This window comes from Prionailurus bengalensis, chromosome C2, assembly GCF_016509475.1.
Source record: "Prionailurus bengalensis isolate Pbe53 chromosome C2, Fcat_Pben_1.1_paternal_pri, whole genome shotgun sequence".
NCBI lineage: Eukaryota > Metazoa > Chordata > Mammalia > Carnivora > Felidae > Prionailurus > Prionailurus bengalensis.
In genome coordinates, this window is record NC_057350.1 from 22,793,838 (window position 1) to 22,818,246 (window position 24,409).

The window sequence follows — 24,409 nt, forward strand, 5'->3', positions numbered from 1 at the left end:
CCCTCCACCACTGGAGCATGCTCTCTCTCCTTCTCTCAAAATATTAATTAAACTTTACCAAAAATTAAAAAATAAAAAAATTCTTCATGGTACCAATGCTTTTGATGACACAGAGGATGATACTCTGAAAAAATGTGGTCATTGATGATTCTGAGCAAAAAAGTGATTCAAAAGGCTGGCTTTTATTTTTAATTATATTAACAATAGGTGAAGATATATGGGTTTCAATGAAGTAGAAAAGAGTGAATTTGACTTTAATTATATCTTCCCTATTGAAAATACTATGTAAACAAACAACTTCAAACTAGAAATGATAAAATAAACACTACTAAAAGGAAATTAAATAGCAATGAGAAATGGTGAGTTGTCTTAAAAATCCTTATTTTTGTTTTATATATATATATTCTTTTCTTGAGAGAGAGAGAGAGAGAGAGAGAAAGAGAGAGAAAGCACCAGTGGGGGAGGGACAGAGAGAGAGGGAGACAGAGGCTCGGAAGCAGGCTCCAGGATCTGAGCTGTCAGCAAAGAGACCAATGAGGGGCTCAAACCCACAAGTTGCAAGATCATGACCTGAGTGAAGTCAGACACTTAACCGACTGAGCCACCCAGGTGCCCCCTTATTTTTATTTTAATGATCTTTACAATTTTTAACTAGCTAGCCTATTCATATAACATAGAATTCTACAAAAGGATATAGAGAGAAAAGTACACCTCCCCACCATTCCTTGTTTACCGGATATTTAGTTCCCTATCAAAGAGACAATCACTGTTACGTTTTTAAATATTGCTTTCCAGAGACATCCCTTCTATACATATATTAGCATATATGCGTATAAAAGCAGGTAGTTATTTTCACACAAATGGTACATAAGAATTGAATACAATTTGCCTTTTCTTTTTTTTTTTTCTTTTTAGAGAGAAAGAGCAAGTGGTGGAGAGGGGCAGAGTGAGAGAGAATCTTAAGCAGGCTCCACACTGAGCGCAGAGTCCAATGTGGGGCTTGATCCTATGACCCTGGGATCATGATCTGAGCCAAAATCAAGAGTTGGACGCTCAACCAACTGAGCCACCTACGCGCCCCTAATTTTGTCTTTTTGATTAGCATGACACTAGACATTAGTGTGAGCTTATAAAAGAACAGTTAGAGTTGCCTCTTTCTTTTTCATGGTGCATATTATGCCAATGTATATATGCACCACCATATATTTGGCCAGTGTCCAACTGACTGACATTTAGGTTATTTCCAATATTTTCTATTGCAATAAATACTGTAAGGAGTATAAAGTGCATCTTTTACTTACCCTTAGGTGAAAATATCTGAAGCACACATAACTTACATGAGTCTAATTCCTATAGTATATAAATTATTTTTAATTTGACTTGAAGTGATGCCAGAATTATGACTTATATTTACCGTAGAATTATAAAAAGTGGGAAGGCAATATTTTGTTTGAATTGGCATAAAAATATATGCCACAATTTATAGACAAGTTCACAATGTATAGACTGATAAAAAATGAATACACTCCAGCCATGTGTCTAGAACTGATTATTAAGCAGAAAATGACAAGTATAGGAGAGTAGTTAAGACATGTTCCCTGGAGCCAAACCGATAGCTCTAACTCACTGCACAAGCTTTTCCGTGTCCTGTTGTTTGTACAATAAAACGGAGACAGCAAACTAATTTCTTCGGAGTGTTTAAAATAGGGCCTATATGCAGCACTTAATTAGTAACCGTCTTCATTATCCTGGGAGAGCAAGTAGGATTTATGTTGGGAATACATTACTAACACTTGTAACTTCAACAGATTAAAGAAAAACAAAATGAAAATATCTCCAAGCACATCAAGAAAGAAATATTTTATAAAAATTCATCAATTCTTGAATAAAAATGGAAAGATTCATATAACTAATGGAATCATAAGCAAAACCCAAATTTTGGGATACACTGGGAAAAATACTTGCGACAAATACAACATCAAATACAAATCAAAAAATTATATAATTAAAAAATAATTGAGAGGTGCCTGGGTGGCTCAGTCAATTAAGCACCCTCTCTTGATTTTGGCTGAGGTTGTGATCTCCTTGTTCGAGGGTTCAGACCCAGCGTTGGGCTCTGCATTGAGAATGTGGAGCCTGTTTGGGATTCCAGCTCTCCCCCTCTCTGTCTACCCCTCCTTCCTCCTCTCTCTCTCTTAAAATAAATACATACACTTAAAAAAATTTTTTAAGTAAAAGTTAAATCACTCTGTGAAAAAATAAACGACTCCATGAAAATGTGTAAAGAACATGAATAACAAATTCCCATAAGAAATAAGTTGACCAAAGCAAAATTAAGTAAGCTCAGCTTAACTTGGATCAGAAAAAAAAATGCATATTTTAAATGATATCTTTCACTATTATATTGACAAAAATTAAAAAATTGATAATATTTAATATTTGAGAAGCTGTAGAGAAATATATATTATTTCTCTATATATTCAATAATATATATATTCAATATATATTATTGAATATATATTTATAAAATATATATTATTTATATATAGATTATATATCTCAAAATATATATTATTCATCTCAATAAAAATCAAGACTACGAATTGGTATAGATTTTGTGGGTAGTTTGCCAATATTTTTCAGTTTTTATCTACATCCCATATCTAGGAGTTAGTGTACATTTACAAGATTTATGTGAAAATTAACTTCAAAACAGTATATTATACTTCAATATGATAAAATATTGAAAGTTGCATGTAAATTGCTGCGAAAGAAAAGTGGGTAAATGCATTATGGTATCTGATACTATGGAATATTACCTATAAATAAAAAGAATGAGTCAGGAAATTTACATGTTGACAAAGGTACATTATTGAAGCTGCATTGCTATGTGAGGAAACACTGCGATAATAAACATATGAATGTGTACATATCAGTGTGTGTATATAAGTCAGATGTAATTTTTACCTTTACTTCCTATAGATACAGTATTTATTTCCTCCAGCTTCTTTGAGGATTTTTTCTTTATCTTTCAATTTCTGCAGTTTGAAAATTATATGACTAGGTACAGTTTTTTTTGTTTTGTTTGGTTTGGTTTGGAGTATTTGCCCTCCTTGATGTTCTCTGAGCTTCCTGCACCTGCGGTTTCATGCCATGTATTAATTTGGAGAAGTTCTTAGTCATTAATGTTTCAGATATTTCTGTTCTTTCCTCTTCTGGTATTCCTATTATACATATGTTTCACCTTTTGTAGTTGTCCCATAGTTCTTAGATTTTTTTTTCAGTCTTTCTTCTGTTCTGTTTTTTTTATTTATTATTTATTTTAGGTGTTTTGTTTTGTTTTGTTTCTGGTATTTTCTATTAAGATCTTCTCAAAGCTCAGAGATTCTTTTTTCAGCCATGTCTAGTCTACTAATCTATTCCTCATTTCTATTAGGATGTTTTTGATCTCTGGCATATTTTTTTGGATAATTTTTTAGAAATTCCATCTTTCTACTTGCATGGCCCATCTCTTCTTTCATGCTGTCCTATAGTGCTCTCACCATATTAATCATATATTTCAAAACAAGTGTTAGTCTGATAATTCCAACATCCCTGCTTTCTCTGAATCTGGCCTGATGCTAGCTCACCTCTTCAAAAATGATTTTTGCCTCAAGTTTTTTCTTGATACTGGGACATGATGTACTACTCAGAAGAAACTGCTAAACACAGGTCTCCACTAATGTGATGGTAAAGTGGGATGTGGAGAGGGGGCATTCAATCATCCTGTCTTTATGTGTCGGTCATTTAGTAAGTCTGTACCCCTGGGCTGACCTTCACAATGACTTCTTGGATTTCCCCCCCATTGAGAGGGTCAGGATGGTAGAAGTGAACTGAGTTAGGTATTTCTCTTTTCTCATGTGGCAATAAAGGGGATGGATTTGGGTATTTCTCTTTCTGCCCATTGAGAAGCCATTTCCACACACACAGTCTCTCTCTATCTCTGTCTCTGTCTCTGTCTCTGTCTCTCTCTCTCTCTCTCTCTCTCACACACACACACACACACACACACACACACACTTTGGCTAGTTCTTTTACAACCTGCTCAGGTATTTCTGACCAGGAAAATTCTTTCTGTTTTTTTTTTCTTACATAGCATATATAACAGAAATTATTTCCTCATTTATTTGATTGTTTCTTCATTGAAATGTGTTTCCCAGCAGAGTTAAAAGCTAGATGATGGAAGGGACTAGTTTGCTTTTCCTCACAGTTGCGTCTCTGGGCCTTTGAATAGTGCCTGATTATGTAGATATTGAATAAATATTTATTGGTATAAATTAATGCTTGGGTAAACAAGAGTAGAAGTACTGTTTGATAAAATAAAAATCATTCACCATTTTACTAGATAAATAATGAGAATGAAAGATAAATGTAAGTTTAATTTAAATTTACAAGAGGCGAACAAAGGAATATTCTAGAACTTTACATGAATGTCATTCTGTATGACACTGACTTTAATTTTTCTTTTCTGCAACTTGATAATCTTTAAAAAAGAACACCCTGTGTAACTAACATATTTTGTAATACATCTGCACAGTCTTATAATTGTGATAACATAAAAGTGTTAGTCTAAGAATGCTTTGGATCATGTTTAGGGGTCAGTAGGGAGCCAATCCATCCAATCAGTTACATTCTATTTGTCATCATGATTTTGTATAATATTTATAATATTTAATAAAGTATTGACAGATTTGTACAACGAATTTTTGAATGGGCATTGAAACTCTTTTCCCAAGGCAGAGGAAATGGTGATATTAAAAGTTATGATGGATAACAAGGATGGAATGAACCCTGTGTTTTCGTCTTCCCAAATCTTTAAGGTTAATTAAACTCAGCAGGATTTACAAACAGAAGTGTTGATGGAAAAAATATCAATTAACGGAGTGAAATAAAAATAAATACCAGAATTTGAATGTACCTCATTGTTTTGCACATGGTCACCAATATTTCTCCAGTTAATTAAGATAAAAACATGATTTCTCTCTTTCTTTCACTCTAAAGCCAAATCAGTCAATAGTAGTTGACTCTACCTCAGCTACATCTAAATTCTGTACATTTTAGTATGCCTGTAGTACTACGACCTTGGTCCAAAAGACTATAACTTTGTATGTGTAGTATTCCAAGACCCTCCCACTCAGTCTTTCCGGTTCTAAATCTTTCCTCTGCACCACCAACCTTTGAGTAATTCATTCTTCACAAGTAATCTTTAAAAACTTTCAGGAGCTTTCTATTAAAAGAAATAACAATGTTCCTTACTTTGACTGAAGATTTAATATTTTGGTACCTAGATAATTCTCCAGCCTGACATTTGCACCAGACCCTCTTGGCCTCACACCACTCATGTTCATTTGGCCTTTAACATTGTAAGATTATTCCTGTTACAACGACTTTTGTATTAATTGTTCCACCTTCTAGAATGTTCCCTTCCCCTGCAAGACCTTTCATGACCCTCTCTGTAGTCACTCCTTTTTGTCACTCCTTTTTTCTTTCTTGTTTTTTTTTTAGTGCTTAGTGCTTATTTTTAGTGCTTATTATTACTAGACACTTTCTTTTTTAGTTAGTACTTATTATCTGTCTTGGTAAATCAAAACAAGAGTTTCATGTGAATAAAAATCGTATTTGCTTTGGTCACCATTTTATTGTTAGGTTGTACAGAAGTGCCTGTTACCTTGTATTCATCCAGTACATATTTGCTCAATGGGTCACCAAGAACGAAGATGTATAAAATTCAGCTTTGACTTATGTGTGTGTGTATACATGTGTGATATGTATAATTATGTTACATAGTACATTGTTTTCTCAATATGTGAAAAATAAACTAAAGTTTGGTATATATTTATTTAGTTAATAAGACAATGCAGAAGCACAGCAAGGTATGAAAAAGTAGAATATGTTCTAATAAGGAAAGCGAGAGATACTGGATAGTGAATAGATCCCACTATGTTTACTCTGACACACGTTAATATCCCATTCAAGTCTGAAGTAGAGCCTGATTTCTGTTTGTTCTTTGTTGCGTTCTGTTTCCAACAAGTAAGCAGGTGGCATTTTGATTGTGAAATGAATCTAATGTTTTTGAAATGAAAATGTAGGCTATCTAATTTAGCATCCCATGAAGTGAAAATATCCCTTAAAGGGTATCCATAAGAAAAGGTCATAGACAAATTGTTTAGTAGGATTGAAATAGGTGTGGAGATTAAAAAACAAAAACAATGCAGCCATGCAGAGTGGATTCTCCTATATTGCTAAACCTAGAAATTAATGCATGATCATACTTGCCTAAATGTATGCATAGAAAAACATATAGAAATAATTCAACTTTAATTTTTTAATGTTTACTTATTTTTGAGAGAAAGAGAGAGATAGAGAGCAAGCAGGGTAAGGGCAAAGAGAGAGAGAGACACCGAATCAGAAGCAGGCTCCATGCTCCAAGCTGTCAGCACAGAGCCTGGTGGGGGGCTTGAACTCACAAACTGTGAGATCATGGCCTGAGTCGAAGTTGGGCACTTAACCAACTAAGCCACCCAGGTACCCCAGAATAACTCAACTTTAAAAAGAAATGAATTACTGAAAAATGTAACACCATGAATGAATCCTAAAATGTGATGCTGAATGAAAGAAGCCAGACACATAAGAGTAAATATTACAGGAATCCATTTATATCAAGTTCTATAACAGCTAAAAATTATTTATGGTGAAAACATCAGAATAGTAATTGCCTGGGCAGGGGTGGGGTAGTATGTGCTGTTTGGGTAAAAGCATGAGAGAAAAAAAAATTTTAAGTTTATTTATTTTGAGAGACAGAGAGGAAGTGAGCTAGCAAGTGTGAGTGAGTGGGGCAGGGGCAAGGAGAAAGAGAGAGAATCCCAAGCAGGTTCCATGCTGTCAGTGCAGAGCCCCACATGGAACTCCATCTCACAAACCAAGAGATCATGACCTGGGCCGAAATCAAGAGTCAGATGCTTAACCAACTAAGCCACCCAGGGGTCCCAGAAATTTTGAGGATGATGCTAAGTTTCTGAAATTGATAAGTCTTGAGTTATACAGATATAAACATTTGTTAAAATTCATTAAGGGAACATTTTGTGCATTTTGTGTTATGCAAATCTTACATAAAATTGGTATGCAATGATAGGCAAGTTGCATTGTGTAAGGGCTAAGTGTACTGATGTATTCTGAAAGGCAAAAAGAAAATAATGGATAAAGGATCGAAAATTACGTAATAAGAGAAATATAATAAAATATTTCTGTAGAACCCAAGTGGTTGTTAAATGGGTGTTTGCTATAAAATTCTTTCACCTCTTTTGTCTGTTTAAAAATATTCATAATGAATTATTAGAAAACTATATACAGAAAAACTGTAAGTTTAAAAAGTAAAGCAAATGTTAATTCTTAAGAATGCTTATTTTTGATTGCTGGGTTTAATATACACACATATGTATATGTATACAAATACACCTATATCTACACATAAACATTGTGTGTTTATATGTGAGTGTGCCTATTTCCAACCTTTTATTTTTAATTTTCTTTTTATCTATTTTTGAGAGAGAGAGAAAGTGCCTGAGCGGGAGGTCCCAGACAGAGAGAGAAACAGAGGATCCAAAGCGGGCTCCGGACTGACAGCAGAGAGCCCGATGTGGGATTTGAACTCAAGAACCCATGAGGTCATGACCTGGACCAAAGCTGGGTTCTAAACCAACTGAGCCATCCAGGTGGCCCTCTCCAATGTCTTTTTTCACTGAGCCTTTTGTACTTTTTAAATTAGATACAAAGCTATCAAAAGACACACAAAACAAAACAAAACAAAACAAAACAAAACAAAACAAAACAAAAGTATTAAAATCTCTTAGTTGCTCTTTTACATGACAAAGGAGGCTTATATTCAGTACAGTCATGTATTCAGTCGTATTCAAAGGAGTCTACAGTATTCAGCTCTGTGTATTTCCGTGGAATTTATATTCTGTCTAATTGTTTGAGATGCCTCAGAGAGCTCCGAATTCTAACATATAATCATCTTTTGATCAAAACTTGAGAGTAAATTCAGAATCTGCAATAATGTATTGCATGGCACGTAGAATATTTCTATACAGACAATCTGGAAACCTCTACGGAGTCACTTCATACACTTGTAGGAATTGTCATAATTTATGATTTTACTCAGTTTAACCACGTTTTTGCTGTTGATGTCCTTCTTTTATTCAACATAAACTGAAAAATGGTGGAAGAAATCACAAATGCATTTGTACCATTATGTATCTTTCTATCCATAGTTATTTATTTTTTCTATCTGTATTTAAATCATCTATTTTTTTGCGTGGACCCCATTGTAAAAAAGTTTTAATAGTCTGTTTTCAAAAGCATTTGGCTCTATAACATGTCATATTGAAGGTCGTTTAAGATCAGAAAGCAGACACTACCGTGTCCAACAGTCTTATGGTCAAGCTCTTCACTTGGAAAACGAAGTCACTGAATGAAGTATTCAAGCTCGATTGTAGCATTTGTGTAATGGAATTCGGTGCAAATGTCTGATACTCACAGGTATGCTGCTTTTCCTTCTTCGAGTTCTTTACTCTTCCCACTGGAGCCACTTTTCTTCCCGCACATTCTCCTCGTGATGCACATCAATAACCCGCATTGTCGGATGAAGAAACAGCTGACGTCTGTTACCACCAGGATTAGCAAGAGTGCCGCAACTCCCAGGCCGATGACTGCTCCAAGCCCAAGACCATTAAAAAGTGTATCTTAAAAAAAACAAAAACAAAACTTTTACGAAGCTCCAAATCAGAAAAGTTTATAGACAGTTATGTTGAAAATTAATCATAACCAAAGAGACAGGAAAAAGTGATAGTCACTGGCAGGTTTCAATTTCATAATTGTTGGGAACCATTCTCCGGCGTTCAAACAATATTTTAGGCAACTGACATGTTAATGACTTGAAATGTTTTTTTCAAACTTTATTTAGGTTAAAAAAAAATCTCTCAAGTAACTCTTCTTTCCAATGTACTTTTTGATTTCCTCAGAGGAAGATAATGAATTTTATCACATCCCTAACTGTAAGAGAGGGTTAAATAAATGTTCTATATGGAATTATTTTAGTTTTAAGTCTTAAACTTGCAAATTCTGTGTGCTCAAAGCACTTTGTTTTGACAGAGAATACATTTTAAAATATCTGTATGTGAATACTTTGAAAATCATCATCTTAGAACAAATGGCTTGTATTTTTTCAGTTAATATTTTAACACATCATATTAGATTAGAGGCAACATTTTACAGAGCTATTGTACTTATGACCTTTCTGGAATATAACATGGGAAGGTAGGGGCAGACGGGAGTCATTTTTCCTTGGCATGTGGTTGCAGGAATTCCTGAATGTCGTACAGAGTCCATGAAAAAGGTGACGGGGACTAGGATGAAATACGTTGACTGACAGAGTAGAAATAGCAAGGAGAGCAGTGGTGGTGACAATGAATCAAGTGTTTCATGCCTGTAGTTGAATATGAGGGTAGACTACGCAGTTATAACCGTATTGGGACACAAATAAGCACAATGGAAACAGATTAAACTGGTCATACTGTGTGTTACCTGGAGGGAAAATAAGATTGTCACAAGACAATTTTAGAGACTTATTCAAAATGAATCAGCACAATTATGTTAGCATTTGCTTACATAACATTATAAAATTACAACGATCTGTTTTAATGATAAAACACATTTACTCCTCAGTAGCATAATGACCTGTTAAATCTGTGAGTGGTGTGGAATGCAAATAACGCACAGGGAGAGACTTGGTTTTGTGAAAACCACTTTGGAAAAAATACACATGGAAAACAAAGTTTTTCTAAGTTATAGTTTTAAAAATTAGGTTGTAATATTTTAATAATGACTTAAAGAAGTTTTATTCTAACAGAATCACTATGATTGTTCTTATTTTGAATCAAGTTGGTACTGAATTATGGCACACCTGTCTGAATCCTGGTTTCTTTTTCTGCAGAATGACTGAGCCTCACAACTACATGTATTTAATCTTTTTGTTTTCCTTCAGGGAATACACGTTATATAAAAAGTTAATTCTGTTTATGACTTGATTCTTGGCACTTTCCCCAGGCGACTGTGCAGTTCACCTGTGCTAGAACACGTAGGTACTTTTAAGCATCTGCATGAAGTCACAGATGAGAATTCCTTAAGTATTGAATCAGCAAATTGCACCTCTCATGCCCAAGAAAAGTATAATTTTTATCATAGTTCTTTTATTTCTGATAAAGAGAAACAGTAACAAACACATAATTGTGTTGGAGGAAAAATAATTTTTCCATGCCATTTTCAGAATCTTCTTCACCCACCAAATTTTAACACTATGTAGGTAGTGATGGTTTAGGAAAACTGAGCTAGCTAAGATCCAGAGAAATTACTAGTTTCCACAGAACTATTCTCTTATTACATGAAACCACTTTGAGGAAAGACTAAAGGGAGCAAAGCATTTTTGAGCCAAGGGAAATTCGTGTTTTTGTTTTTGTTTTTCCCGCAAAGTTCCAATATAAATATGGAGAGTGAGATTCTAAATATTATTTATCAATTTTCAAAAATAGGGCTATATGCAAGATTTTTTTAAAAAATAGTGTCTCATGCTATAAAAATAATATATTAAGCAAGCTATGCTTTCTTGAAACATATGAAAACAACAGTGAAAAATGAAGCAATGAAAAAATCATGTTACACATTTTCTTCCATTATCCATTTTCAAATGCAAATGATTCTTACCTGAAATGTACAATTAGAGTATAATAAAGACAATTCACCTATGAACTTTTTTGATTACATATAAGGACAATTTTTTTTCAAAATCCGTAGGAGTTCATTTTGCTATGCTTTATGTGATTCATCAAACAAAGCTCAGAAAAGATGAGTTGAAAAATAACGTGTCTGATTGGGCATGAGCCCCTATGAATATATTGGCTCAAGGTCACTCTTTTTCCACTTTAGTTAGGTTCCTCTCACGTGCAGAAAGGCTCTAGGCAATAAATCCCACAGAGCAATGATGATCTATCTACTAAATCTTCATTTACCTTTTTTAGGTATGAAAAGACTGGCTTTTTCACTCCAATGCACTAAACCTGGGGTCCATCACATACGGCTGTACATCCCTGGGTGAGGCAGCTAACTTCTCTGAGGCTGAGATGCCACTTTATTCAAATGAGGACGGTTACGGAAACAGCAGTAATCACAAACTAGGTCTCGGGGTTTTTGGAAAAGACTGTTGCGAATATATTAATGTACTTAATACATCTAACACTTACTGCCCAGCACTAGGTAAAAATTTAACAAGTATTGGCAACATGACTACTACCACTACTATTTTGCTATTTTAAAATTCTAAAGAAATGAGATTTTGGGGGAAAAAATAGACCATCTAAAGTGAAATTAGTCTGGGGGCGCCTGGGTGGCTCAATCAGGTAAGCATCCGACTCATGATTTTGGCTCAGGTCATGATCTTGCGGTTCGTGAGTTTGAGTCCAGTGTTGGGCTCTGAGCTGGCCGCATAGAGCCTGCTTGGGATTCTTTCTCTTGCTTCCTCTCTCTCTCTGCCCCTCCCCTGCTAGCGCACTCTCTCTCCTTCTCTCTCCAAATAAATGCACATTAAAAAAAATTTAAAAATAAAGTTAAATTAGTCTGTAAACATATTTCTTTTATCAGCAGCCTAAGGTGGGATACTATCTCTTATTAACCACTATTCTCTTGAGAATACAGTCACATTTTTCCCCGTAGATTTGGCTAGTTAGCTTTTAAATGATAAATATTTTATTTGTGATCTTTTTAGCATTAAACCAGTATATTGATCTGCTTCATTTCTATCTTTAGAAAAGCTCTTAGAAACATATTTGTAAAGCACCTTATGGTAAAGGAATATTGATGCTAAAATAGCTATTACTTTTTTTCTAGGGAAACAAAACTATACCTTTTAAACTTATGATTAAAATTTTTGAAGGTTACTTGAAGTTATTTTTATGGAAAACCAAAATTTTTTTTTGTCATTGCAGAGGATAGGATGGACATCAAGTGGGTTTATGTAATATATAATATTTTCTTTTGAATAATGTATATTATATATAATATTTGTAATATATGTAATATATAATAATATATGTAATATAATAATATTTTCTTTTGAAAGCTGTGTTTTTTTAATTGGCTTATGAATATATTTAAATGCTAATACTTTCTCACATCCCATGAGATTAGGCTACAATAACTATGAAAGTTAAATTTTCTAATGTTTTTAATTTTATTTTTTCTGCCACCTATTTACTCTGGTATGGAAGTTTATTTGTCTTCGGCTTTTTCACAGACAAAATCATGACCATATGTAAGATTACACTGCTAGGATTTGGGGACTAGCAATGATTTATTTTCCCAGTAACATACAGAAAATTATTTCTTTTTAAATTAATTATAGTTTTGGGGCGCCTGGGTGGCTCAGTCGGTTGAGCGTCCGACTTCAGCTCAGGTCACGATCTCGAGGTCCGTGAGTTCGAGCCCCGTGTCCGGCTCTGGGCTGATGGCTCAGAGCTTGGAGCCTGCTTCCGATTCTGTGTCTCCCTCTCTCTCTGCCCCTCCCCCATTCGTGCTCTGTCTCTCTTTGTCTCAAAATAAATAAACGTTAAAAAAATTTTAAAAAAATAATTATAGTTTTAATTATTTAACCAAAGGAAACTGAGCATAACAATTATTTAAAGAGTTATAGTTTTTTTTTAAGTTTATTTATTTTGAGAATGACAGAGTACGAGTGGGGGAAGAACAGAGAAAGAGGGAGAATCTCAAGCAGGCTCCATGCTGTCAGCGCAGAGTCTGTGTGGGGCTGGAACTCACCACCTCAAAATCACAACCAAGCTGAATCAAGAGTCAGAATCAAGAGTCAGAAGCTTAACCAACTCAGCCACCCAGGCGCCCCTAAAGTGTTTTAAATTCAACTCTTCTTTTTTAGCTTTCCAGAATACCTATACATGTGCTTTATCTTACATGGTATTTTTATGATCATTTTTATTACTCCATCACATAGGAAAACAATGTTTTCAGCTCTACTTTACAGATAAGAAAATTGAGTGAGTACAGTGGCCAGAGTCACTGGATAACCTTTGCTATTAGATCAGTACGAAGACCATTTAGCTTCAGGTTTTATATCGTTTATACTTGTGTTAGATTTATGTTGTATATTCATCATCAAACAATCAAGAGAGGAATAAAATATAGAGATTAAATTAAAGTGTGTAGTTTCCTTCCAGAAAATGTCCATTTCCCCTTACACTGCTAGAGGAGGAACAACTATTTAAATGATACACAACAATGGAAATCATTTATTTATATATTCCTGCTATTAGGTCTCTTTTTAGTGATCATTTTGTATTGATCTTTGAAAAAAAACCCTTTTTTATATTCTAATTTTATATTAGAATTTAATAAGAATAAATAATTTAAGAATTATAAAATTTAAACATCTATTTTTTGGTATATATTTTATCAAAGTGAATATTAGAAATGGTCTAACTGAATTTCTATAACTTTCCTCCCAGCTACCCTTCCTTCCCGTGAAATCTAGAAATTGTACAGGTGAATCAATATAAGTCCCCAGACCTTTATGTACTCACGTCCAAATTGCAATAAAAACATAAAATCAAAGTGTTAAAATTAGAAAAAAAAAAGAACTGCATTTTAAATTTATCACATGCATGTCTGTCTGCATGTGTCTATTGTAGAAATTAACTCACTACTAAAACACTGAATTAATTTCCATGAAATTTATTAGATTTGATAATACTAGTTTTTCAAGAAGGAGTATACTATATTCACACAACTAGCCTTGGTTTTTGACTCCTTAAATAGTTTACTATTTTATTTAAATATTTTTCTGTGTCTACATATAATCTCCAAATAGATTGAAAGTGGTTTTCAGAGTTGGAAAGATAATATAGACATGAAGAAAAAAAAAATTTAATTAAAAAGTCTTAAAAATGGAAATTTCATTTTTGCTCCTGGAAGAGTGGTGGCTATTTTCATAAGAGATATTCCTAAATATCAGTAAGTAAACAGTTTAAGTATGAAAAACAAGAAGACATTCAACATCCATTTTGGGTGTTTCTCATAACCTTGCTAGGTGCAATATCCTCCTACAATTTCAGGAGATCTACTTGTCTCCTGTTTATGTGTTCTTTCCTCATCCTGTTCAGGAAACTCATTGTCAAACATCACGTGATTTATGGAAAATCTAGGTGTATTCTATGCACGTACATGTTTACATGTACATGTCCTATGTGCTATGTGAAAAGAGGAGGAGGCCTCTTTCTGCAGTTGGACTCCATCGGAGCCACAATGGTCAGTTACTGTAAAATCAGACATCTGGATTGTCTAAAGACTTTGTGGTTGCATAATTTAAAAAAAAAAAAAAAAGGACTATCAAACCATTTATGTTTCACAAACTTTCATCAAGTGCCTGCTAACTTAGTGTAGAACTAGATGGGTTTCCTGATGTATCTACTAAAATAGAACTAATAAATATTAACATAAACCTTTAGGCTTATTATACAGCCTTTTAAGTCCTTTTTTACTATGAAGCATAAGTTCCTAAACTTTAATTTCATTCATCGAATTCCACAAAACATAAAGAACAAAAGATTAAGGTTTTTATATTAACGACGGCATAGGTTTAATAGTAAGGGCTTTCACTAGAGTTGTGGTAATCTTGTATTGTAGAAGGCACACTCTAGGGTAATATATCCTTTAAAAAAAAGGCATTGCACTAATTTAAAAACCAACTACCATCCCTAAGGATTTCACACAGTGTCTCATTGTCTTATGTTAGACAAACTGTTTTCAAAAATCACCTGTGACTTACAGACTTGGAAATGATCTTAAGTTGGTAAATTAAATTTATGTTTTGTGATTTTTTCCTTAGGGTCCCCCAGATTAACAAAGAATAAAAAAATGTAACAGAAATAACAAAAGTATAGAAATGAGACAAGCATCTAGACTGGTTCAACAAAAAAATATTTTTTTAAAAAAAGATATAAAATGTTTTGGGGCACCTGGGTGGCTCAGTCGGTTAAGCATCCGACTTCAGCTCAGGTCATGATCTCACAGGTTCATGGGTTCGAGCCCTGTGTCGGGCTTTGTGCTGACAGCTTGGAGCCTGGAGCCTGCTTTGGATTCTGTGTCTCCCTCTCTCTCTGCCCTTCCCTTGCCCACGCTCTGTCTCTCAAAAATAAATAAATGTAAAAAAAAAGATATAAAATTTTTAATAAGCTTCACAATTTTAAAAATGAGGGGACACTGAAAATAAAGTCTAATCACAGTATTCCCCTAGTGCACACAAAGCTGAATCTTTTGTATTTCTTGACATAATATAAGAAAGAAAATAATATTTTCCAGCCCTATGGAGTTGTGTAGAGAAATGTCTTATTATGCATTTACAAGACTTTCTATTCCCTACTGTGAATACTAGATCTGCTAAACAGAACCTACATTAGGTAAGATTTGTCTTTGGACTTGATAGTCTTCTCTCGGTTAAACTAAATGGGGAATCAGGCATACAGGTATAAATGTGATATTTATAAGGGCGCCTGGGTGGCTTAGTCAGTTGAGCATCCAACTTCAGCTCAGGTCATGATCTCTCGGTTTGTGAGTTCGAGCCCCGTGTCAGACTCTGTGCTGACCGCTCAGAGCCTGGAGCCTGTTTCAGATTCTGTGTCTCCCTCTCTCTCTGACCTTCCCCCACTCATGCTCTGTCTCTCTCTCTCTGTCAAAAGTAAATAAACATTAAATAAATAAATAAATGTGATATTTATATATTTTAGGTATTTAGAAAAACTGATTCCAAATATCTCTTTTTGTATTTGTGTAATCACAAATAGAAAAAAAAAGTAAACTCTGATTTATTCATAGTATAAAATTCACTATTAAAGAGGGAAATGTTAAAACCACTGATATTTTCTGAGTACAATGTTACACTATTTCTATTTCTCCAGAAACTACATTTCTCTTCTGTGTCATGACCATGGGCCTCCTGCATTTATGGTGCCTGATGGTCGTCCCAAATTGATGGATTCAGTCCATTTTGATTCCTATTTAATTTCCCTATTTGAAACAAAGGCTTGAACTTCCGAGGTTTCAAAGGTCTGGCTAATACCCCTTTAACTGCATTAATTAGAAAGAAGGAGAACATCATTCTTTGCATCAGCAAGGAGGATTAAACATACCATTTTCCATAAATTTAAACACATTTAAAAATCAAACAGAAAGCTTAAGAGCAACTATAATTGGATTTTATATTCTTTGTCCCCTCTAAGCCACTTTTTAAATTACTTCCCCATACACCTTGAAAAAAATGGAATGTACCCTCCTAAGGTATATGTTTTTCATTTACATTATTAGAAGGTAATATTTTAGAACATATTTATACTTTGAAAGGTGCAATGCAATGCACTGTATTGATACATTTTGTTGCTCACACACTACAATTAGATATATCTAAATCATAATTACAATTTTATTCTGTTTCATTGTTGACAAAATGTTCATAATAATTCTCACATATCCTAGCTAAAGTATTCTTTGAGAATCATATTATGAAAGCAGTTTGGGAATTCCAAAGAACTGTCCAAATGTGTTGTTATTTCATTTGTAATACTTATTACTTTATGCTCAATTTGTTTATAGTAACTTATTTTTGATATTTGTTTATAGTATGTTTTTTTAAAAAATTAGAACTTCTCGGGGCGCCTGGGTGGCGCAGTCGGTTAAGCGTCCGACTTCAGCCAGGTCACGATCTCGCGGTCTGTGAGTTCGAGCCCCGTGTCGGGCTCTGGGCTGATGGCTCAGAGCCTGGAGCCTGTTTCCGATTCTGTGTCTCCCTCTCTCTCTGCCCCTCCCTCGTTCATGCTCTGTCTCTCTCTGTCCCAAAAATAAATAAACGTTGAAAAAAAGAAAAAAAAAATTAGAACTTCTCCACTTTTACCCAAAAAATTTCCTAGATTTTAGAAGCTTAAAGATTTGAATATTGCTAACATTTATGAATGATGATGCATAAAAATAAAAATTATGTGTTTTTTTATTACTGCTTTTGATAAACTGTCTTCATTAAGGCCTAAGTTTTAAGATCATTTTCATTATTCTGATTTAAAAATTTTTTTAATGTTTTTATTTATTTTTGAAGGAGAGAGAGAGAGAGCAGGGAAGGGGCAGAGAGTGAAGGAGACCCAAAATCTGGAGCCTGATGCGGGGCTTGAACTCACAAACTATGAGATCATGACCTGAGCCGAAGTTGGACGCTTAACCAACCGAGCCACCCAGGCACCCCACCATTCTTCTGGTTTTAGATGTGCATTTCACTGTAGCTAGAACTCAACATGATTTGTTTAATGTTATTCCTTTATTTATTCATATTTCATATAGCAAATTATCTTTTGGTCATTCCCATACTTCTGTATGTCAAATTAAAGTCTTTTTTGGGATGCCTGAATGACTCAGTTGGTGAAATGTCCAACTCCTGATTTTGGCTCAGGTCATGATTACAGGGTTATGGGATTGAGCCCCAGCTCCCACTAATGCTGAGCATGGAGCCTGTTTAGGATTCTCTCCCTCCTTCTCTCTCTCTCTCTCTTTCTCTCTTTCTCCATCCCCCAACCCTCTGACCCTCTCCCCTGCGCGTTCTCTCTCTCTCTCATATATATATATATATATATATATATTTATATTTATCCTTGTTAAGAGTGATATTAAAAAAATGAAAGCAAGGGAATTATTAAAAATGCTTATGGTCTATGATTGGTGAAATTGATTTTTGCTTGGTTTGGGCACTGGAAAATATATATATATATATATATATATATATACACATTTTTTTTTTAGTATTCACTTCTGTAATTCATTTGCCCTCTTTACCATTAGATTTTTTTGTTGTTGTTATCATTGTTGTTACTTTTATGGCTCTGGTTATTCTGCACATTTTAGACACATTTGTCTTCACTGGAATAAAAAAAAGATTGAAATTTTCAAAAGATTATTGCTAAGTGAATGAAAACCTCCTCCCTAAAATAAAGACTGTACTTCTTTTGTGTTCTAATCTTTTACTCTGTCAAATCTTGTTCCCTCTTGGACAGCTTATAGTATTCGTGAGATAAAGAAAGCATTTGCATCATTCAGCTTCCTGACAAAATGCAGTTAGTAGCAACTTTTCAAGTTCACTCAAGTTCATATTATTCAGATATTTAACTGCTTAGTGAACTAGCTGAATGAAAACTGTGTGGGCACAACATGTAATTTCTGGCATGCAGTTTTCGATGAACAATGTAAAGGAAAAAAAAGTATGTGGTGCTAGTAATATTTGTGATGGCTATGAAAGAGTATTATTATCAGTGAAAAGAAAACTTCAGTCTTTTATAAGGAATTGCATTTTGGGGAAAGAATTTTGGGATTTTAAATTTTAACATCCTTAAAAATATATTAAAAATCATAAGGTTATAATGATGAGAGAAGTATATAACTGTATGAAATTGCCCTATTTGTAAGTGCATTGTGACCAGTTTGACAGATTTTTAATTTTTAGGATCACACAAAAGTAACTTTCTGTGTATTAAAGGAACATGTATTGAGCTTATTGGACCTGTTTAAATTATCTAAAAACAAATTATAAAAGTTCATATCAGACATTAATACTTATGCAGAAGTTCCTTTTTGTATGATTTTCTAGCTTTCTTATTCCTTGATAATACTGTTTGTGCATCCACACATTACAAGGTTGAAGTTTTCAGATTTTAAATAGTATAATTAAAATTCATCAATGGTTTTCGGTATTATTCAAATATATTAACAAAGCCTATTGTTGTTATTTATGTTTTAAATCCTCAAGCTATTTCAGTACATTTTAATAAAGTGGTCATGTCTTTCATAGGTAGTCAGTTAAACAGTATTGATGTAGATTGTTTATTGTTTACTACTAAATATCTTTAGTGGGGGATGGTGAAGGTTGTATTTTACATCACCTATTTCTAACTACTGTGTCTCCATTTTTTAGTCATTTTGATTATTATGTCAAAATGTTCTGTTACATTTATAACTATTTTTTACATATATGTATAAAAATTTATATATATATAAATATATATATACACATACACACACACATAGTCAATGATAATCACAATTTCCCTTCAATCACTTATCCCTACTAGGAATTATTATTTGGGAGAAGGTAGGGTAAAAAGGCTGCACAGACAAAATTTATTATTTATTTATTTATCTATTTTTACTATGTGATTTGGGGCAGGACAGTTGGCTAGTTAAAGATATTTGATTTAGTAATGGGAAGGGAATTGTAAACATGTATATTATATAAATGGTATTTATAATTATAAAACTCTCTATATAAACACATCAGCCAAAACAAATTGAGAAACACCACCACCATCAAAAGTGAGCTTTTCCCAAAAGATAGTAGAGAGTTGTAGACAGGAAACAGAATCTGTTGCAATGGTCAGGAGGGAGCTAGAGTGGCCTGGGATTATGGCTCAGAATGTCTGTCCAGGCTTCCCCCTTTCTTATTCCACGCCTATTTCCATAATGCACACAGACTTGTCAACGCCTGCTAGGTGTCCAAAGTAGGAAATAGGCTTAGCCTATAACAAATGATTAGTGATTGAATTAGCATTAGATAATTAGTATCCGTTAATATATTTTAAAAATAGAGACTGTATATGATAAATATTATAATTTCTATCATATATATTTACAATCATGAATAATTATTCTGTATGGAATAACAATGCAAGTGGCTCATCACCTTCACTTTTTTTAACACCTACCTAATACCCCCTAAGGTCTTAGTATTTATCTTTTGAAAAGAGTTTCCTGTAAAAATAAACAATCTAATATATAAAGTTAATATTCTTCTATGGGAGTGTTGTTGGAAACTTGCCACATCCTTCGAAAAAGTTAAAGCAATATTTTTTTTTTAATTTTTTTTTTCAACGTTTATTTATTTTTGGGACAGAGAGAGACAGAGCATGAACGGGGGAGGGGCAGAGAGCGAGGGAGACACAGAATCAGAAACAGGCTCCAGGCTCTGAGCCATCAGCCCAGAACCTGACGCGGGGCTCGAACTCACGAACCACGAGATCGTGACCTGGCTGAAGTCGGTCGCTTAACCGACTGCGCCACCCAGGCGCCCCCGCAATATTTTTAATGTAAGAAAAGGAATTAAAGAAATAAGCCGTACTAATTTTGGAAAAGAATTGGCAAAAAACTAATATATAACAGCACTTTTCTGATAAATGTTTCAGATAGCTGAAAACTTTAGAAAGGCATATTTTTAAGTGTCCTTATAAATCTGTTGCAATGATAAACCGTGACAAATTGTGAAACAGCTAAAGTCTTTGCACAACAGAATACCTATGCTCCTATCTAGCTGACATTTCAAATTGTTACATATGTTGGAACAGAGACCACTGGCTGCATAACCTTCTCAAAAAGTGAAATGAAGAGATATAAAATATTTTACACGTCATAATTACTTATTTGAACTGTTACTTTTCAAATTTATGCTTATCTCACTAACGCTATACTTTTTCTATATGCAGTTTAAGTCTTATGATACATATTCAGATTCTTTTGGTAAAGGCGATTTACGGTGTTTCTCCTAAGATAACGAAGATAATGAAGGTTTTTATTGGCACAAAAGAAATGAAGCTTCTTTGACTAGAATGAGTAAGATCAAAAGAGACATTAGTCAGTGTTAAGGAACTGGATAATTTAAATTTTAGTTCCTTGGTTCAACTATTAACTGGCTAAATGTATTTTCTGTTAATATTAAAAGGCTGTCCCATATAAAGTAAAATTCTTCACAAAATAGAAAATACCTTTTTTCTTAAAGACTATATTGCAAAATTGAATGTCACCCTTAAAATATTAAACTAAAATTAATATTTTACAAATTATTTGTTGAAATTCTAAGATTCTTAATCTATTATGAAATTATTAAACATACATACTTTTGAATTTTGTAAATATATGACAATAAATGAAAAATGTGAATGGTATTATTTCCCAAGGAATTTATCACATTCGGTTTTGAAAAATGCCCAGTTTTAGACACTTACTATACTGTTTTAGAAACTTCAATTTCTGCATTAAGATTATATAAAAAATCAAGTTACATTTTTATAATTAAACACCTAAACTTGTAGGGCCACTTATCATGTATATTTAGTGCATCTAAATAATATATTGTGTAGGATACTTCAACTCTAAAATATAAGTGCAGACTTTAAATATATTTTAAAAACATATCTAAGATATCCTTCCCTAGATAAATAGATAAACTGGTACATCCAGACAATGTAATATTATTCAATGCTAAAAAGAAATGAGCCATTGCATCATGAAAAAAAAAACATGAAAGAACCTTGAATGCACATTACTAAGTGAAAGAAACCAATCTGAATAAGCTACATACCATATGATTCCAACTATATGACGTTCTGGAAAAGGAAAAGCTATCGAGACAGTTAAAAATATCAGTGGTTCCCAAGGGTTAGGAGAGAAAGAGGGATGAAAAGGCAGAATACAGAGGAATTTTAGGGCAGGAAACTATTTTGTATAATACTGTAATGGTGGGTACATTTTATTATGCATTCATCAAAACCCATATAATGACAACACAAAGAGTAAATCTTAATGCAAACTATGTATGGATTCTGGGTAAAAATGATGTCAGTGGTGGCAATCCAAGTTCATCGATTGTAACAAATGTACCATTCTCCATGTTCATAATGGGGGGGGAGGCTATACATGTATTGGGGCAGGCAGTATATGAGAATTCTGTAGATTTCTCTCAATTTTGGTGTGAACCCGAAACTTCTCTAAAAAGTAAAGTGTATCTAAAAAAATGGAGGAAAAAAATACAGTGTCCTACTTTTAAAATCTTCCAAGGAATGGCTAACAGGTCTGGATTTACTGAGAATGTCTATAAACACAATACACAATCTTTTATGTCATTTAATACTTAAAAAAATGACATGTTAGGGGGGCCCTGGGTGGCTCAGCCGGTTAAGTGTCCAACTTGAGCTCGGGTCATGATCTCATGGTCGGTGGATTCGAGCCCCATGTTGACCTCTGTTCTGACAGCTCCAAACCTGGAGCCTCCTTCGGATTCTGTCTCAGTCTCTCTGCCCCTCCCCTGCTTATGTCTCTGTCTCTGTCTCTTAAAAGTAAATAAGCATTAAAAAAAAAAATGACACCTTAGATGATTACTAACACATGCGAAAGTCTTAAAACATTTTCAACTTCCTATTTTTGTATGATGGGACCCACCAATGAACCAGACCAGATCTTGCTGTAAAGAAATATTTCTATTTCCTTAAATAAACTTTCCTCTGATGGGACAGTAAGTCTCAGGCTTAGTATATAAAAACCCCAAAATATTTTCGTCTGTTTTCCACCAATAAGCACTGGGAAGCAGAATATTTTTCTTTTCATTTTTCAAGAACATCAGAGAGTTTTGCATTTAACCTTCCAGGTAACATATCTTTCTGGCTTAGCCTTGGTGACATTATATAGAAATGACAGCAAATTGAAAGTTATTGTTCATAGATTCCTCAAAACAGAAATGGTAGTTTGAGGAGCTAATTTTTACTCTTGTTAACCATATTTAAGCAGGAAAAAAGTCTATATTTATTATACTATGAATTTTAAAATATTTTAATATTTCTTTTTGTAATAATAAATGAGAAATCAGTAGAATAGCAAGCATAGAATCACTATAAAAATTCTTTTTTGAAGCCATTTATTTTGATTTGTTAAAATGGAAAGGGCAGATGCTGATATGGAAATATCTATTTTAGTTTTTATTAGACAGTAGGTAAAAATATTTCGTATTAATATAAAATGACCTATTTCTACAAACAATGTAAAAAAGTCATTTTATAAAGTACTTTCAGAAAATATTTAAAAATCATAAAGTGATTAAATTTAACTTGATATCCTTTTAGGGTTGTAAACTGAGAGTTTATTACAGTGATCATGGGAGAACAGCCATGTGTAGGAGTTGGAGAAAGAAAGATAAGCTGACTTGTTGAAGTACCATGATTACCGGAGGGAACTGTGGTTAGTTAACACATGGCCTTTTTTCCTATGAGGCAATCAAGAAGAAATCAAAGGAACTAGGTCAAAGACACAAGACCATATAAATATAGACTAGGGATTTAGTTATGCCATCTCAGATACAGTGCAGTTTGATTAAACAAAGAGGAAAACTGAGAGTCAATGACTAGTCATTTGGCTTCTCTGATCCTCAGTTTGTTGACCTAATAAGATAATGGTATTGATTAGAATATTAGAATAGCAAACAATAAAATAATATAAAGCTAATAGATCAATGTAATGTTACTGTGACGGTCACTGTAAAAATGTCCAGAAATTCCCAGATACTTCCCATTTGATACTATCTTATTGTCAAGGGGTTTCAAGAAAAACAAAAATAAGAACAACAAAGAAAAATTACTTAACTTTCATTCTCTCACACTGTACAAAACTTCTGTAACTACTTAATTGAAAGAAGTTCAGAAATTATAACAAAACACAGATACTATATAAAAATTTTCATTTTGAAATGTATACTCGTATGTTTTAATGGGCGGTATATATATATTAAGATATACATTTGAGAGTGGGCTATTCCGAAATAAGAAAGATTAAGCGTGCCTTAAAGTAATGCATATCTTGAAAATGAACATTTTCTCTTTTGTAATTTCCGTACTATTTCATTTTTATCTGACAATGAAGTACTTGACGATGTTTATATAAGAGAAATAAATATTTATGTCTAAGCCACCAATTTTTTTCACTTTATAAAAACAATTTAACTTCCATATAAAGAATTATCATTTATGGGGCACCTGGGTGGCTCAGTTGGTTAAGCTTCCGACTATGGATGTCAGCTTAGGTCAGGATCTTATGACTAGTGAGATCAAGCCCCGTATCAGGCTCTGTGCTGACAGCGTGGAGAGTGCTTGGGATTTTTTCTCTATCTGTCCTTCCTTTGCTTGTACACATGCACACTCTTTCTCTCTCTCAAAATAAAAAAATAAATAAATAAACACTAAAAAATTTATCATTTGAACTCAGATTCAGTACTAAAACAAAAAACAAATGTAATGATTTATTAAGAACACAGGACCTGGATTCTAAATGTGACTCTACACAAATTATTCAACTTCTTTAGGACTCACTGTTCTCATCTAAAACATGAGAGAAATGATACTTACTTCCGAGAGGTTTTTATGAGGAGTGATTGAAAAATTGCACGTATGGCATTCCACACAGCATGTGA

The 24,409-nt window shown here is 33.6% G+C and overlaps 1 protein-coding gene across 2 annotated transcripts in view; it reads right to left on the reverse strand.

The window, feature by feature from the left end:
* Positions 1-24,409, reverse strand: part of NCAM2 (neural cell adhesion molecule 2) — a 523,753-nt gene that overhangs the window by 10,820 nt on the left and 488,524 nt on the right. For both annotated transcript variants that reach the window (XM_043593819.1, XM_043593818.1), the window contains one exon: positions 8,576-8,780. In XM_043593819.1, the coding sequence (XP_043449754.1) occupies positions 8,576-8,780 (205 nt within the window). The remainder of the gene's footprint in view (positions 1-8,575; positions 8,781-24,409) is intronic.